At 42.2% G+C, this 15,395-nt stretch overlaps 1 protein-coding gene across 2 annotated transcripts in view; it reads left to right on the top strand.

Moving 5' to 3' along the window:
- The window catches only part of RPAP3 (RNA polymerase II associated protein 3), a 119,944-nt gene extending 107,747 nt beyond the window's left edge, over positions 1-12,197 (top strand). For both annotated transcript variants that reach the window (XM_073619970.1, XM_073619969.1), the window contains 4 exons: positions 3,077-3,257; positions 6,146-6,243; positions 9,926-10,026; positions 12,001-12,197. In XM_073619970.1, the coding sequence (XP_073476071.1) occupies positions 3,077-3,257; positions 6,146-6,243; positions 9,926-10,026; positions 12,001-12,086 (466 nt within the window). In that variant the 3' untranslated portion in view covers positions 12,087-12,197. The remainder of the gene's footprint in view (positions 1-3,076; positions 3,258-6,145; positions 6,244-9,925; positions 10,027-12,000) is intronic.
- The last annotated feature ends 3,198 nt before the right edge of the window (positions 12,198-15,395 follow it).

Genomic DNA, 15,395 nt, shown 5'->3' with positions numbered 1-15,395 from the left:
TGAGTTGGGGAAGTGGCTGCTGTTGCTATGCAGTCCAGCAATCAGTTACAGTGTAGGATAGCGGGAAGGATGCTGTACTGCTCTAAGTGCTCAGTGTCATTTCTATTTTTAAAACAGTAGGCAAAAAAAAAACATTCAGACTCGCTAATCACCACACTGCCAGTGCGTTACCCAGAGGAGAACGACACAACCAGGCTGACAGGCTGCATTTTTCAAAACTTGGTATCAAAAGCTAAGAATTAATAAAAAAAAGATCTTTACACTGAGAAAGAGAAAAAAAATCGGTGATGTTCTTTGTTATACTAAGGTATGCAGCTAATGTCTTTGTCACACTGCTAACAGAATATTCAGCCAATATTTTACTGTTTGGTTTCAGCGATAGAATTTAGCACCTGATAGGTTATGTCTGGGTTTTTAGGAGTTATGTTTAGCCCTTTGACTGCCTAGAATGTATACCCCACTTGAGCTCCGGAAGATTTTACCCCTTTCATGACCAGGCCATTTTTTGTTATTCAGCACTGCGCTACTTTAAAGCAGAGTTCCGCTACACATCCGCTACACATCATGTTGCTGACTTTTAATATTAGGACACTTGCCTGTCCTGGAATCCAGCGATGTCGGCACCACAGCCGATATTTCCATTGGCTCTCGGGTGCTGCAGCCGCCATTGTCTGTAAGGGAAAAATAAAAGGGTTCAAGTGTAAGTCCAGACAAAACTGTTTTGTTGTAGTTTTGGACAGAATGGGGAAGAATTAGATTGGTGGATTGCTTTTGGCATTTGACAGGCAGATTAGAGGCAATATATCTCCAACTCTGAGCCAGTTTTAACCCTTGAAAGGCCGTAGCACCACATCTGCCAGCAGTACTGTATGCCTGACGAATGTGACCTACAGTTTATTTTTTTTTAGCTGTACTATGACCACAGCAGTATTAACCATGGTAACTTGCAACTTGGCAGTCAGGGTGAGGTAAAACCGTGGCTTAACCACCTATTGGTACTGCCCCCTTGTAAATAAGGCCTGGAAGACTGCCCCCCCCCCCCCCCCCCCCCCCCATTTACTATAATGTGACAATGATTTTACCAGACCACACAGGAAGACAAATCTGCAACAGGAACACATTTTGAAATTTCAGCTTGAGCTAATGAGTTCTGTAAAGGGTGTTTTCAGCATGATAGCAAAAAATAAAATGTGGTCTGGTGCCCCCAGTGGTGCACCCTCCATCCCTCCTATATATCCAAAAAAAAACACGAGTTGTAAGTATGGGGTTCCCTATGGTGGCCCCAGAGGTTTGGATTGCATTATACTCTATCAAGTGTGCAATACACCTTATATTGATGTTTTACTTTACAGACATTAAATATGTGGATCGACTCCTGAGGAAGTTAGCGTTGACTTGCGAAATTCGTCAATTTTTTTTTTAAGATGCAATTTTTCATTTAATCATGTCTTGATATATTGAACTTTTAATTATGTATGATATGTATTGCTATGAAACCACTACAAATCAGCTTGATATTCATCTGTGTTCTATGTAATGTGATGAGGATTGTATATATTCATTAAGAAATTGTTAACCATGTCTACTATGTATTTAGTGGTTGTGTGTGTTACACCTCATTTAAAGTCCCAGGGCAAACTCATGTTTTTATGGTTTCAGCATGAGGTATGGGGAAAGTGATTAGTGTTACTAAACCCACACCAGTAAAATCAGTGTGTATATGCAGTAAAGCATGCTTGTTATGCTCACTGTGGAACCTAAGGGGGTAATCCTCTGCATTGTGTAAAAAGCTGTTTGATCCTGTCTTCTCTGATTCTCTCCACCTTCCACTGTCCCCAATATAGTTCCTGATAATACAGAGCCAGGAGACAGGGCTGCACATGCTCAATTTGTTGTGTATTGCTAGAGAATTTTTTTTTTTCTTGGAGGGTGCATGTGATCAGCACAGGGCCAGTCAGGACTGTCCAGACCGAAGGTCAGGGGTCCTGCAGCCTCATAGGACAGTCAGCACAGAATGAAAACTCCTCCTACAAGTTTTATGAGACCCTCACAAGACTGCTATATACTGCTGATGAGAAAAGGTATTTAGCAGTGTATATTTACTAAAATAATTGCATTTCCATGTTCTGTGTACTGTGGGGGGGAGCAGCTATAGTGAATGCAGGGTCCCGGGTTTAGTAACACTTTAAATATGTGAAAATCAGCTGTGATAGCAGCAAAGAAGTTTGCATAATATTACTACAACTGCATGCATTTAATAGCCATTTTTCTTTAGGCCAGCATAACACACCTTTTTTTTTTTTCCCAAATAGAGAGTAACTTGTTTAGATCTCACCTTACTACTTTACATGTTAGGTCAGAAGGCCTGTTGCATACCACCATGTGTTTAGGGTATTTTATTCTGTTCTTGCCTAGTCCTTGATGTGTGTTTAAATAATTTGTACCTGTCAGCGAGCTAATATTGATCTACTGTTATCCGTAAAAGCATAAGGTTCTTTTTTTTTTTTTTTTTCTTCTGCTTTTCACTTTGGGTATTGGGAAATTTTTTAATGAAATAATGTGCATGTAGCCTTAAATGTATGTGAAGCCAAAACTTTATTTTTTTAATTTTTTGTTTTGTATTGAGTCGGGAAGGATAAGAACTCCTGTCAGGTTTTAGATTCCTTCAATTCCTGCCTGGTAAATATACCTAGAAGTGAGGGGAACGCTCTCGAACAGCAACACAGACAGAAATAAAAATGCTTAATTTTACGTTAAGTAGGGGGTGCCAGAACCTCTGCCAGCTTTTTATTGTTTTCTGCTTCCCTGCTTCAGATTTCTACTCACTTCCTAGCTGGGAAAATGTCCTCAGAAAAGAAAGTGAGGGAAACCTCTCTGATGGAGCCCCAGATAGCAGTAAAATCTGACAGAAAATTCTAACCTTCCTCCGCCCTATCCAGAACCAAGAAAAAATAGTTGGGTACACATACGCTTTAACAATCTCTGCAGCAAATGCTAATTTACTTGTCATTGTAGAGTTATTAATTTGTACCTTTTACATACAGTGTAATTTATCCCTTTTTTTTGCAATTTTAAGGAGCAATACAGACAACCATGTTCCGCCTCAATCACTGCTGCCGAAAGTAATAAATGACGTGCCACCATTATTGCCACCCATGACCACTGACGTTCCAGGCGTCCCTACAAGTTCATTTCAGCTTGAGTCAGATTTCAGGAGCCTGAAGGGCAACCAAGAAATGTTATACAAGTATATGAAGGTAGGTAAACATTACCTGTGTTTGTTACATGTTTTTTGAAAAACCAAAAAAAGCCTTAATATTGTAATTATAGTTGATTATTGTACACTGAAATTGCTTTCATTGTACACTGTGCGCTTCTCAAAATGTGCATTTGAAGCTGCAGCAAATCAAAGAGCGCAAATAGAGCCCACCAAATTCCTACAGTGGAGGACATCCAGCACCATCTAGCTATGTTGACTGGCAAGTTATCACATCAGCACATCTGTAAGAACACCAATAGAAAAGATTCTATTTTCAGGTTAAACATTTAAAAAACATATATATAGTTATTTATTACAGGTATTATAGCACCGTCAATTTATGCAGCGCTTTACATATACAGTATATTGTACATTCACATCAGTCCCTGCCCTCAAGGAGCTTACAATCTAAGATCCTTAACTCACATTCATACATACAAATACTAGGGCTATTTTAAAAAGGCGCTAGTTAACCTACCAGCGTTTCTTTGGAGTGTAGGAGAAAACTGGAGAACTTGAAGAAAACCCACACAGGCATTGGGAGAACATGTAAACGCCAGGCAGGTAGTGCCGTGGTTGGGATTTGAACCAACAACCCTAGTGCTGGTAAGCAGAAGTGCTAACCATTTAATCCTTGCACCTCCCAAAACAATTTATTTTCATTTTATAAAAATATAAAAGCAGCTTCCACACTATGCACTCACTTTAATTTTTTTACCTATAAATATATTCGGTCAATACGCACCTTCTCCTTTAAGAGGCTCATTAACCACTCCCTGCCTTGCCTATAGTAGATTGACGGCCGGGAAGTGTTTCTGTTATCCTGACTGGGCGTCATATGACGTCAGTCTGACACGCTGCATCTCCGATCGTGGTAACGAGCCTCTGACAGTGGCTTCTTACCACGTGATCAGCTGTGACCAATCACAGCTGATCATCACATGAACCAGGAATTTACAGTAAACGGCATTCCTTGGTTCGTGCTGACAGGGAGAGCCGATCGGTGGCTCTCCCTGTCAGAGGGGGGGTCTGTGCTGATAATCAACACATGCCGCCTCATCAGTGCCCGTCAGTGAAGAAGAAAACAACATTTTATAACCGAAACAAAGAAAAACATATTATTTTTTCAAAAATGTTGGTATTTTTTAGTTTGTTTAGCAAAAAATATAAACCCCAGTGGTGATCAAATGCCACCAAAAGAAAGCTCTATTTGTGGGAAGAAAATGATAAAAATGTAGTTGGGGTGCAGTGGTGCATTACCACGCAATTGCCTTTCAAAGTGCGACAGCGCTGAAAGCTGAAAATTGTCCTGGGCAGGACGGGGGTGAAAGTGCCCGGTATTGAAGTGGTTAAAGTGGTTGTAAAGTCTCGTTTTTTTTTTCTCTCTAAAAGTACAAAACATGTTATACTTACCTCCTCTGTGCAGTTGGTTTTGTACAGAGCAGCCCTGATCCTCCTCTTCTCCGGTCACTTTTCGGCTCTCGTGGCCCCTCCCTCCTGTTGAGTGCCCACACAGCAAGCAGCTCGCTATGGGGGCACCCGAGTCGAGTCACAGATCCCTGTGTCCATTCAGACACAGAGCTCCGTTTTGGCGATGCCCCCTCTCTCTCCTGATTGGGTAACTGACTTTGACAGCAGCGGGAGCCAATGGCACCGCTGTTGTGTCTCAGCCAATCAGGAGGAGGGTCCCAGATGGGCGGGAACTCGTGGACATCGCTGGAGAGAGATGGGGCTCAGGTAAGTATGAGGGAGGCTGCTGCACACAGAAGGTTTTTTATCTTAATGCATGAATGCATTAAGATAAAAAACCTTCTGACTTTACAACCCCTTTAACTCCTAATCTTCTACAATCTCTTGATGGGACCATGCACCTCCACTTCTCCTACTCGTTGTCCACCTCTGCAGACAGTAATATTGACTTTCCCTTTTGTGTATAATTTTCTCCTTTGATCCCAATTTTATTAAGTATTAAAATGTCACTCGCCATTTGCTGTGCACTGGACTGGTGCTTCACAGATGAAAAAAACGCATGCACTATCCCCTTAGGGAATATAACTGAACAAACACCTCTTACTCCTTATGTGGAAAGTCCTGATGTCAGTGGCTCCGCCCCTTACGTGTTGTGCCACTATCATGTGTCTTCCTCAGAGGGTGTGGAGCACTGTGACCTCCTACCAGCACTTATGTCTTGCTTTGTTGATATGATATGCTGCTACGGCAACCACTACTTAGGCAGGTTGCTGTGATGTTTTCAGGAAGCTATGTACAGCACCCTGTCAGACCTTCCCACTAGCCATGATCTGCCCCAATAGCATAGAGAAGCATAAAGACCTAGTGGTCATATCTCTGGGTCTAAAATAAGGCATGTAAAAATGTAATCGGCACGCTGATGGGGGGGGGATTAGGGATGAAAAAATATAAGCAGAATAAACTTCAGCTTCAAGGTACATCTGATTGATAAAAAAAATAAAAGAATATAAGTTGTAGGCACTTACCTTTGGCAGCTTGCCAATACCTGCAACTATGCCTAACTCCTAGGTTGTTGTGAACTGCAAAGCTTTAACACTTACTGTACCCCCCCCCCCCCCAACTCTCAAACATTTTTACTGCTTTATAACCATGATGGGCAGCCTTATTGGCTACTAGGAATGTGTAGGGGGCAGAAAGGGGTGGGCAAGCTTTGACACAACAAAGAAATATCTTAGGATTTGCACTTGGGTATATCCTGCGTTTTGGGCATAGCAGTAATGGGTTTTAGGGGCCTAAGGTTTAAAGTGATCCTAGAAATCGACATCTTAATATTGTTGCAGTTACATTTTAGTTATGACTTATTATTAAATTTGCATAATACATAAATATCATTTTGTTTCTTCTGTTTGATTGTAGCAAATTGAACCATCCATGTACACTAAAATCTTCCAAAAAGCATTGGATCCAGATGTGTTTAATGAAATGATAAAGATCCTACGGCTTAAATACATCGAGTAAGCAAACGTTTTATCTTTAATAACACATACAGTTCTTACAGTTTTATAAATGCACCGGCAGGATGCCCACTGCACCTGTAAATCTTTAATTGTTGATAAATCATGTAATCTATATAAAGCTTATGTCACCCCAACATGTCATATCCCTGATATGTGCCTGCTGTACCATGTACTTGTGTTTAAAAATTATCCTGTTCTCTTTGTATTGCTTCCTTTGTGTGAAATACTTGGTGTTTCTACCAGTCCTGCTGCTTTCCTATTTCCAGCCGACCATGCTAGGCATGAGAACACATCCATCCCAGTGTGGTCAGTTTTCTGGTTGTGTTGTAGAACAGCCTGCCTGTCCTCCAATGATCAGACTGGCGCTAACACGCTCACCCGATTAGCCATTTACTGGGAAGACCAGTGTACTGCTGTCTCCCTACCCCCGCCTCTCTAAGTCCCCTATGCAGCTGAAAACAAAGATTATGTGATCACCTATAAGAAAAATAAAAAGCTCTTTATAATGTTTTATATATACACAATATCTCACAAAAGTGAGTACACCCCTCACATTTTTTTAAATATTTTATTATATCCTCTCACGTGACAACACTGAAGAAATTACATTTTGCTACAATGTAAAGTAGTGAGTGTATAGCTTGTATAACAGTGTAAATTTGCTGTCCCCTCAAAATAACAGCACACAGCCAATAATGTCTGAACCGCTGGCAACAAGAGTGAGTACACCCCTAAGTGAAAATGTCCAAATTGGGCCCAAAGTGTCAAAATTTTGTGTGGCCACCATTATTTTCCAGCACTGCCTTAACCCTCTTGGGCATGGAGTTCACCAGAGCTTCACAGGTTGCCACTGAAGTCCTCTTCCACTCCTCCATGATGACATCACAGAGCTGGTTGATGTTAGAGACCTTGCACTCCTTCCGTTTGAGGATGCCCCACAGATGCTCAATAGGGTTTAGGTCTAGAGACATGCTTGGCCAGTCCATCACCTTTACCCTCAGCTTCTTTAGCAAAGCTGTGGTCATCTTGGAGGTGTGTTTGTGGTCGCTATGTTGGAATACTGCCCTGCGGCCCAGTCTCCTAGGGGAGGGGATCATGCCCTGCTTCAGTATGTCACAGTACATGTTGGCATTCATGGTTCCCTCAATGAACTGTAACTCCCCAGTTCCGGCAGCACTCATGCAGCCCCAGACCATGACGCTCCCACCACCATGCTTGACTGTAGGCAAGACACACTTGTCTTTGTACACCCGCCTGGTTGCCGCCACACACGCTTGACATCATCTGAACCAAATAAGTTTATCTTGGTCTCATCAGACCACAGGACATGGTTCCAGTAATCCATGTCCTTAATCTGCTTGTCTTCAGCAAACTGTTTGCGGGCTTTCTTGTGCATCATCTTTACAAGAGGCTTCCTTCTGGGACGACAGCCATGCAGACCAATTTGATGCAGTGTGCGGCGTATGGTCTGAGCACTGACAGACTGACCCCCCACCCCTTCAATCTCTCCAGCAACGCTGGCAGCACTCATACGTCTATTTCCCAAAGACAACCTCTGGATAATGACGCTGAGCACGTGCACTCAACTTCTTTGGTTGACCATGCCGCGAGGCTTGTTCTGAGTGGAACCTGTTCTCCTAACCAGCTGTATGGTCTTGGCCACCGTGCTGCAGCTCAGTTTCAGGGTCTCGGCAATCTTCTTATAGCCTAGGCCATCTTTATGTAGAGCAACAATTCTTTTTTTCAGATCCCCAGAGTTCTTGGCCATGAGGTGCCATGTTGAACTTCCAGTGACCAGTATGAGAGAGTGAGAGCGACAACACCAAATTTAACACACCTGTTCCGCATTCACACCTAAGACCTTGTAACACTAATGAGTCACATGACATCGGGGAGGCAAAATGGCTAATTGGGCCCAATTTGGACATTTTCACTTAGGGGTGTACTCCCTTTTATTGCCAGCGGTTTAGACATTAATGGCTGTGTGTTGAGTTATTTTGAGGGGACAGCAAATTTACACTGTTATACAAGCTGTAGACTCACTACTTTACATTGTAGCAAAGTGTCAGTTCTTCAGTGTTGTCACATGAAAAGATATAATAAAATATTTACAAAAATGTGAGGGGTGTACTCACTTTTGTGAGATACTGTATATGTGTGCAAAAAAAGAGCGTAAATTTAGGAAAAAAAACAATATTTTTTACTTTCTATTTTAACCACTTCAGCCCTGGAAGATTTTACCCCCTTCCTGACCAGAGCACTTTTTGCGATTCGGCACTGCGTCGCTTTAACTGACAATTGCGCGGTCGTGCGACGTTGTACCCAAACAAAATTGACGTTCTTTTTTTCCCATAAATAGAGTTTTCTTTTGGTGGTATTTGATCACCTCTACGATTTTTATTTTTTGCGCTATAAACAAAAAAAGAGCGACAATTTAAAAAAAAAAAAAAACAATATTTTTCTATTTTTGCTATAATAAATATCCCCCAAAAATATATAAAAAAAACAATTATTTTCCTCAGTTTAGGCCGATATGTATTCTTCTACATAGTTTTGGTAAAAAAAAAATCGCAATAAGCGTATATTGATTGGTTTGCGCAAAAGTTTTATAGCATCTACAAAATAGGGGATAGTTTTATTTATTTTTTTTATTAGTAATGGTGGTGATTTGCGATTTTTATCGGGACTGCGACATTATGGCGGACACATCGGACACTTTTGACACATTTTTGGGACCATTGGCATTTATACAGCAATCAGTGCTATAAAAATGCACTGATTACTGTAAAAATGTCACAGGCAGGGAAGGGGTTAACACTAGGGGGCGATCAAGGGGTTAAGTGTGTGCCTGTTTTCTAACTGTGTGGGGGAGGGACAGACTGGAGGGAAAGAGAAATTGTGTTTCAGTTGAGCTAAAACACAAAGATCTCTCCTTTGCTCCCTGACAGATCAGCGGTTTGTTTGCCTTGTTTACATTGCTCCCTGTCCAATCACAGTGGGAGCGGTGTGCGTGCGCCCCCTACACCGCGTGCACAAAATCACGTACAGGTACGTCATTTTGCACAGCCATGCCGCCTGCCGCAGTATATGTACGGTGGGCGGTCCGGAAGCGGTTAAAGTAGCTCTAAAGGCTCAGGGTTTTTTACCGCTATACATTCTTTGCATGAAGATAAAAACCACCTCTGTGCAGCAGCCCCCCCAGCCCCTCTAATATTTACCTGAGCCCCATTGCGATTCTGCGATGTGCACGAGAGCCTTGGGTCTCCGGGGATTCTTCCTCTTCCCGGCCATTGGCTCCTGCTCCTGTCAATCACAGCCAGGGAGCCAGTGAGGAGAGAGGGGGACAGATGAATGGACACGCAGAGCAACGGCTCAGGAGCGAACCTGCTTGGGTGCCCCCAGAGCAAGATGCTTGCTCTGGGGGCACTCGGCAGGAGAGTCGGCCAGGAGTACCAGCAGAGGACCCAGGAAGAGGAGGATCGGGCTGCTTTGTGCAAAACCATTGCACAGAGAAGGTAAGTATGGCATGTTTGTTATTTTTTTGGTTTTTTTTTATTGCCTTTAATATCACGTTACGATGCATATATGACATTTTTATCTCAGATAGACGATTTAACCGAAAATCTCCAAATTATCTCCAAAAAGTTATTACCATAACAAGAGTATTTCTGTTTTCTAGAAATGAAGATGCAGCGAAAGTTCTGGAAATTTTACAAAGATTGTCTGAACTTAGAAGATTTGATATGGCAGTGATGTTTTTATCAGAAGCAGAGAAAGAAGGTAAGCTCGCTTGCGCTCTCTGTCTCTCGTTTTCTCTCTTTCTTGTTTTCTCTCTCTCTCTCTCTCGTTTTCTGTTTTCTCTCTCTCTCTCTCTCTCTCTGAGTGTGTATATATATATATATATATATATATATATATATATATAGTGAGTTTACTGCCCAGATATTTATTTCATATACTTAGCAATGAAAATATTTATGTGCCACAATTACATTTGTTGTTGGAAGTCAATATAAAGTAGAACTATAGGCAAAACCTTTCTTCTTATTTTGGACGGAGTAGGGGAGAGTAGAGATGGGCCGAACACCCCCAGTTCGTTTTGCACCAAAACATCCGAACATACAGTAGCAAAAGTTCAGACCTGAACTTTGAACCCCATTGATGTAAATGGGACCCGAACTAGAAAAATCAAAAGTCCCCATTTTGATGGCTTATATGTAAGTTATTGCCCATAAAAAGGGTATGAGGGCCTGGGTACTGCCCTGGGGACATGTGCCAGTGCAAAAAAACTTTAAAAAAAGATTGTTTTTAAAAGAACAGTGATTTATTGATGCCTAAAGTGAAACACTAAAAATGAAAAATCCCTTGAAATATAGTGCCTGGGGGACCCCTTAGTCTGCCTTTAAAGTGGCGCATCTCTACCTTGTATATAACCTGCTGCAGCAAAACTGACATTTATAAAGAAAATAAATGACATTTAAATTTCTAGCAATACATTACCATTTCCTGCAATAGAAAAATGTAAACAAAAAGCAGTGGGGGTCCCCCAATCCATACCAGGCCCCCAGATCCCGCCCCCCCCATGTGAGTATGGAGTACATAGTAACCCTACCCATTCACCAAAAAAGTGTCAAAAAGAAATAAAAACATGCACACACAGTTTTTGACAATTTCTTTATTAAAAATAAAAAGAAACAATGTCCCCCAGTGTAGATCTATCATCAATCATGACGCCACAACCGGACCCGAAAAAAAAAAAAAATAAACGCTCCACTCATATCGAAGGCTAACCACCTACTGCAGGCTCTGCCGTTTGACAGTTCTTATATAGGTAAGGGGCGAAGCCACCTGGCAACGTCATGAGACACACCAGGTGGCCCCACCTTTTATCTATTTAAGAACTGTCAAATGGTGGAGCAGGTAGATGGCGGTTAGCCTTAGTCTTGTTTTTTGTGTGGTTTTGGCAGTGCAGCGGGTGCATACTCATTCATATAGGGAGAGCTGTCATCTGGGGGCCCCTTTGTTAAAGTGGGCTTCCAGAATCTGATAAGCCCTCTGTTTGCAGACCCCCACAAGCACAGCTTAGGGTTGTCGGGAAGGTGGCTTTCCTCATCAACATGAGGGCATGTGGCCTGGTATGGTTCAGGAGGGGGGCAATCGCTCTCCCCCCCCCCCCCCTCCTTTCCTGGGTTGCCAGGCTGTATGCTCAGATAAGGGACTGGTATGGATTTTTTCAAATTCTGGCATGGGGTTCCCCTTAAAATCCACACCCTAGTATAGATTGGGGGAGGAGGCCCACACCTTTTTTTTTTTTTTGCTTTTTTGCTTTGCCGGCAATGTTTTTTTTTTTATTCAGCTGTCAGTAGGGAAGCCCATTGACAGCTGATGACTCATCTGTTGTTAAGGATGCAGCGGTCGGCTTCCCGGGCCCGCTCTTTAACGGCAGCTAATTACTGTGCCCTGATTGGGCAAAGCTTAATCAGATATGATCATCAGATAAGTACTTATCTGATGATCATATTTTCTACATCTGAATGCTGATGAAAAATAGCACTTACTAACCATAAAGCCTGTCATACAGTAACTCAATATAGAGAGGTCCTATAAATGAGCAATCTAAAAGTGTTCTTATAACTTGGAGTATACAGGTAGGTATAAGAAGATGAAGAATTCTGCATTGAGAATAGAACCATTAATTACATAATGCTGTTATATTGTTTTTTTTTTTACTTTTGTGCTGTTTATCTTTCACAGATGTCCGTGCCCTGTTTCATTATGTAGAACAGTCACTAAAGACAAGTGATTCTTTTGATGCTCTAAAGAAGAAATATGGCATTTGAGAATTAAACCAAGAAATGTATTAAATGCAGTTATTAAGATTAAATCTTTTTGGCATATGTAATGGACTCTGTATAAATCCTGTACAAAATAAATCAATTTTTTGTACCTTTTGTGAATGTATTTATGTTGAATATGTATTTTATTTTTCATAAAATGGCAAAAGTAATGCAAAACAGTTTGGGGTACAGAAATAAATAAAGGGGAGAGGTGGTAATGAGTACAAATATTCACCTGAATACAAAATGTTTGCACATCTGTAATATCATTAGAGTCCAGATAACAAGGGCTAAGCAAATAATCTTCAAAACAATAATATATGAGGAAGAAGTAAGAAAGGAAAGAAGAAAAGAGAAGAGATGGTAGATTTATTTTTACAAATAAAACCAATGTTAAGTCAATTCGGTGTGAATCATAGCCTATATTTTCAGCAAAAAAGTCCGGTTGGAGGCAAGAAATGTCCTGAAAAACAAACACTATCAAGTTGTAAATAGTCTACCAAACTTATCCGAAGTGGCGTAATGCATCCATATATATCACAGCTTATTATGCTTTACCCAGTTATCAGTTTCTTTGGCTTGCTTCTCCCCCATTAGCATAAAATCATTCAAAAGGTCAACCCAGGCAGTGGTCTTCCAGATTCGAGGGATAAGCTGCCAAGCAGCCGATAGGAAAAAATGGAGGAGATTCGATTTTTGAGATCTAATGGACCCAGGGAGATTAGACAGAAGTGCTATCTTAGGCGAGGGTGGAAAAAGAGTCATCATACATCTCCATTATATATTCAAAATATCCATTTCCTAAATGGACGGATACAGTTGCACTCCCACCATACATGCAAGTAAGTACCTCTCATCTCGTGGCAGCGTCAGCATAAATCTGAAGAATTTGGAAATATATGACTCAGTGAAACTGGATCTCAGTACCATCTAGATAATATTTTAAAGCAGGAGATTGAGGATTTATGTGTGAACAAGAAAGCGGTATGCCATTCCTCAGGGAATATATCTCCATCCAGTTCCCTTGACTACGCTTTTGTATACGTAGGGAGAGTATCGTGTGTGAGACATGATCTCCTTGTAAATTTGGGATAATGTTTGGTGAGGCACCCTCTGAAGGGTACACCGTCCTTCAAAAGCAGTTAAGGGTCTATGTGTTTGTCCCAACACCTGTAAAGTGCTACAATATTTGGTCAGACTCGGTGTGGTAAGCCAATGTGAGCTATTGGAGAAGTCGCACTCGGCTGAAAGAGGCCAGAAGTAGGATGTACAAATGTATGGGCAGTAGGCCAAGAAGACCTTTCATAATAGGCATATGTGGAAGCCTGACTACCATCCAGTAACACTGGGTTATCAAAAAGGGGAGTTAGAGCCCTTTCACACTGCTAGCGCAGCCACATTAGCGGTAAAGCACCGCTAGTTTAATGGCGCTTTACCGATGTTATGGCGGCACTTTTTGGCCGCTAGCTGGGTGCTTTCAACCCCGCTAGCGGCCGAGGAAAGGGTTAAAACTGCCCGAAAAGTGCAGCTGCCAACTGATTTCAATGGCAGTAGCAGTTAAGGAGCGATGTATACACCACTCCCGCACCGCCCCAAAGACGCTGCTTTTTTTTGGTCCTGCAAGCGCACTGCCCCAGTGTGAAAGCACTCGAGCTTTCACACAGAAGAGGCTTGAGAGGCGCTTTTCAGGCGCTTCACAGGCGCTATTTTTGGCGCTAAAATGCCCGAAAAGCGCCTTCATTGTGAAAGGGGTCTTAAAGGGCTGGGATCCGTGCTTAAAACAAGCCCATATAGGGAGATGGTAGTGTGTCAGTGAGGCACTGTGACTCACGGGTTCGGTAGTTTACTCTGCTGAGCCTGGTGGAATGAACAGCTGCCTCTAACCCTGGAGCTCCTAGAGGCAGGCGGTGAGCCCATTGAATGCAGGATCAATGGATGTAGACGGCAACGACCAGCACACCCGGAAATGACCGCTGCAGTCAGGACTCGTAACCGCTTGTCGGGGGAAGCGCTAGGAGTGGGCAGAAGTGTTCCACTGTGGAGACAGTACTGTGCGGGCAACCAGCGAGGAAGTCCATCGATCTGGCATCCTTTGGGCTCACCGCCCACCCCCAGGAGCTCCATTTTTTTCAATAAATGATTGCAGCTTTAAACTTCTAATCTGTCTACCTACTTACTGGAACAGCGCTCCCTCTACTGAATTTTGTGAGTTCTAAACTGCCCACTATATAGCGCTTCTATACACACACAGGAGCAATGGGGGAAATTGCATGCGATTCAGACAGGAATCGTGACACGTTCCTAATCAAATTGCATGCGATTTCTTGCAGTGCGATTTGCACCCATTCGTTTTGTATTGACGCAAATCGAATCACAAAGAATCGGTTTTGGTATCTGGAGCATTGGGTGAGTACCAATACTCACTCAAAAGCTTGATATCGTTGCATCCTTACCCTGCAAGGTAATATCATAATGTGCAACACACAATATATAAGCACTGTGCTTTAAGAGTAGTTAAAATAAACTTCACTATGTGTACAAATAAATATTTGAACTACGCGAACAATAATATCATGAATGTGTTCCCAAACACAGCTGACCTCTAATGAGTACTCGCAAATCACAAATTGAAGATTCACGTGATATTCAGTATCTCAATTAAGTGAGTACACCCCTCACATTTTTGTAAATATTTTATTATATCTTTTCATGTGACAACACTGGAAAAAATGACACTTTTCTACAATGTAAAGTAGTGAGTGTACAGCTTGTATAACAGTGTAAATTTGCTGTCCCCTCAAAATAACACACAGCTATTAATTTCTAAACCGCTGGCAATAAAAGTGAGTACACCCCTAAGTGAAAATGTCCAAATTGTGCCCAAAGTGTCAATATTTTGTGTGGCCACCATAAATTTCCAGCACTGCCTTAACCCTCTTGGGCATGGAGTTCACTAGAGCTTCACAGGTTGCCACTGGAGTCCTCTTTCACTCCTCCATGACGACATCACGGATCTGGTAGATGTTAGAGACCTTGCGCTCCTCCACCTTTTCGTTTGAGGATGCCCCACAGATGCTCAATAGGGTTTAGGTCTGGAGACATGCTTGGCCAGTCCATCACCTTTACCCTCCGCTTCTTTAGCAAGGCAGTGGTCTTCTTGGAGGTGTGTTTGGGGTCGTTATGTTGGAATACTGCCTTGTGGCCCAGTCTCCTAGGGGAGGGGATCATGCTCTGCTTCAGTATGTCACAGTACATGTTGGCATTCATGGTTCCCTTAATGAACTGTAGCTCCCCAGTGCCGGCAGCACTCAT

This window comes from Aquarana catesbeiana, linkage group LG03 (genome assembly GCF_042186555.1).
Source record: "Aquarana catesbeiana isolate 2022-GZ linkage group LG03, ASM4218655v1, whole genome shotgun sequence".
In the NCBI taxonomy this organism is placed as follows: domain Eukaryota; kingdom Metazoa; phylum Chordata; class Amphibia; order Anura; family Ranidae; genus Aquarana; species Aquarana catesbeiana.
The sequence above is the reverse complement of the archived record's forward strand: the minus strand, read 5'-3'. Positions and strand labels throughout refer to the sequence as shown.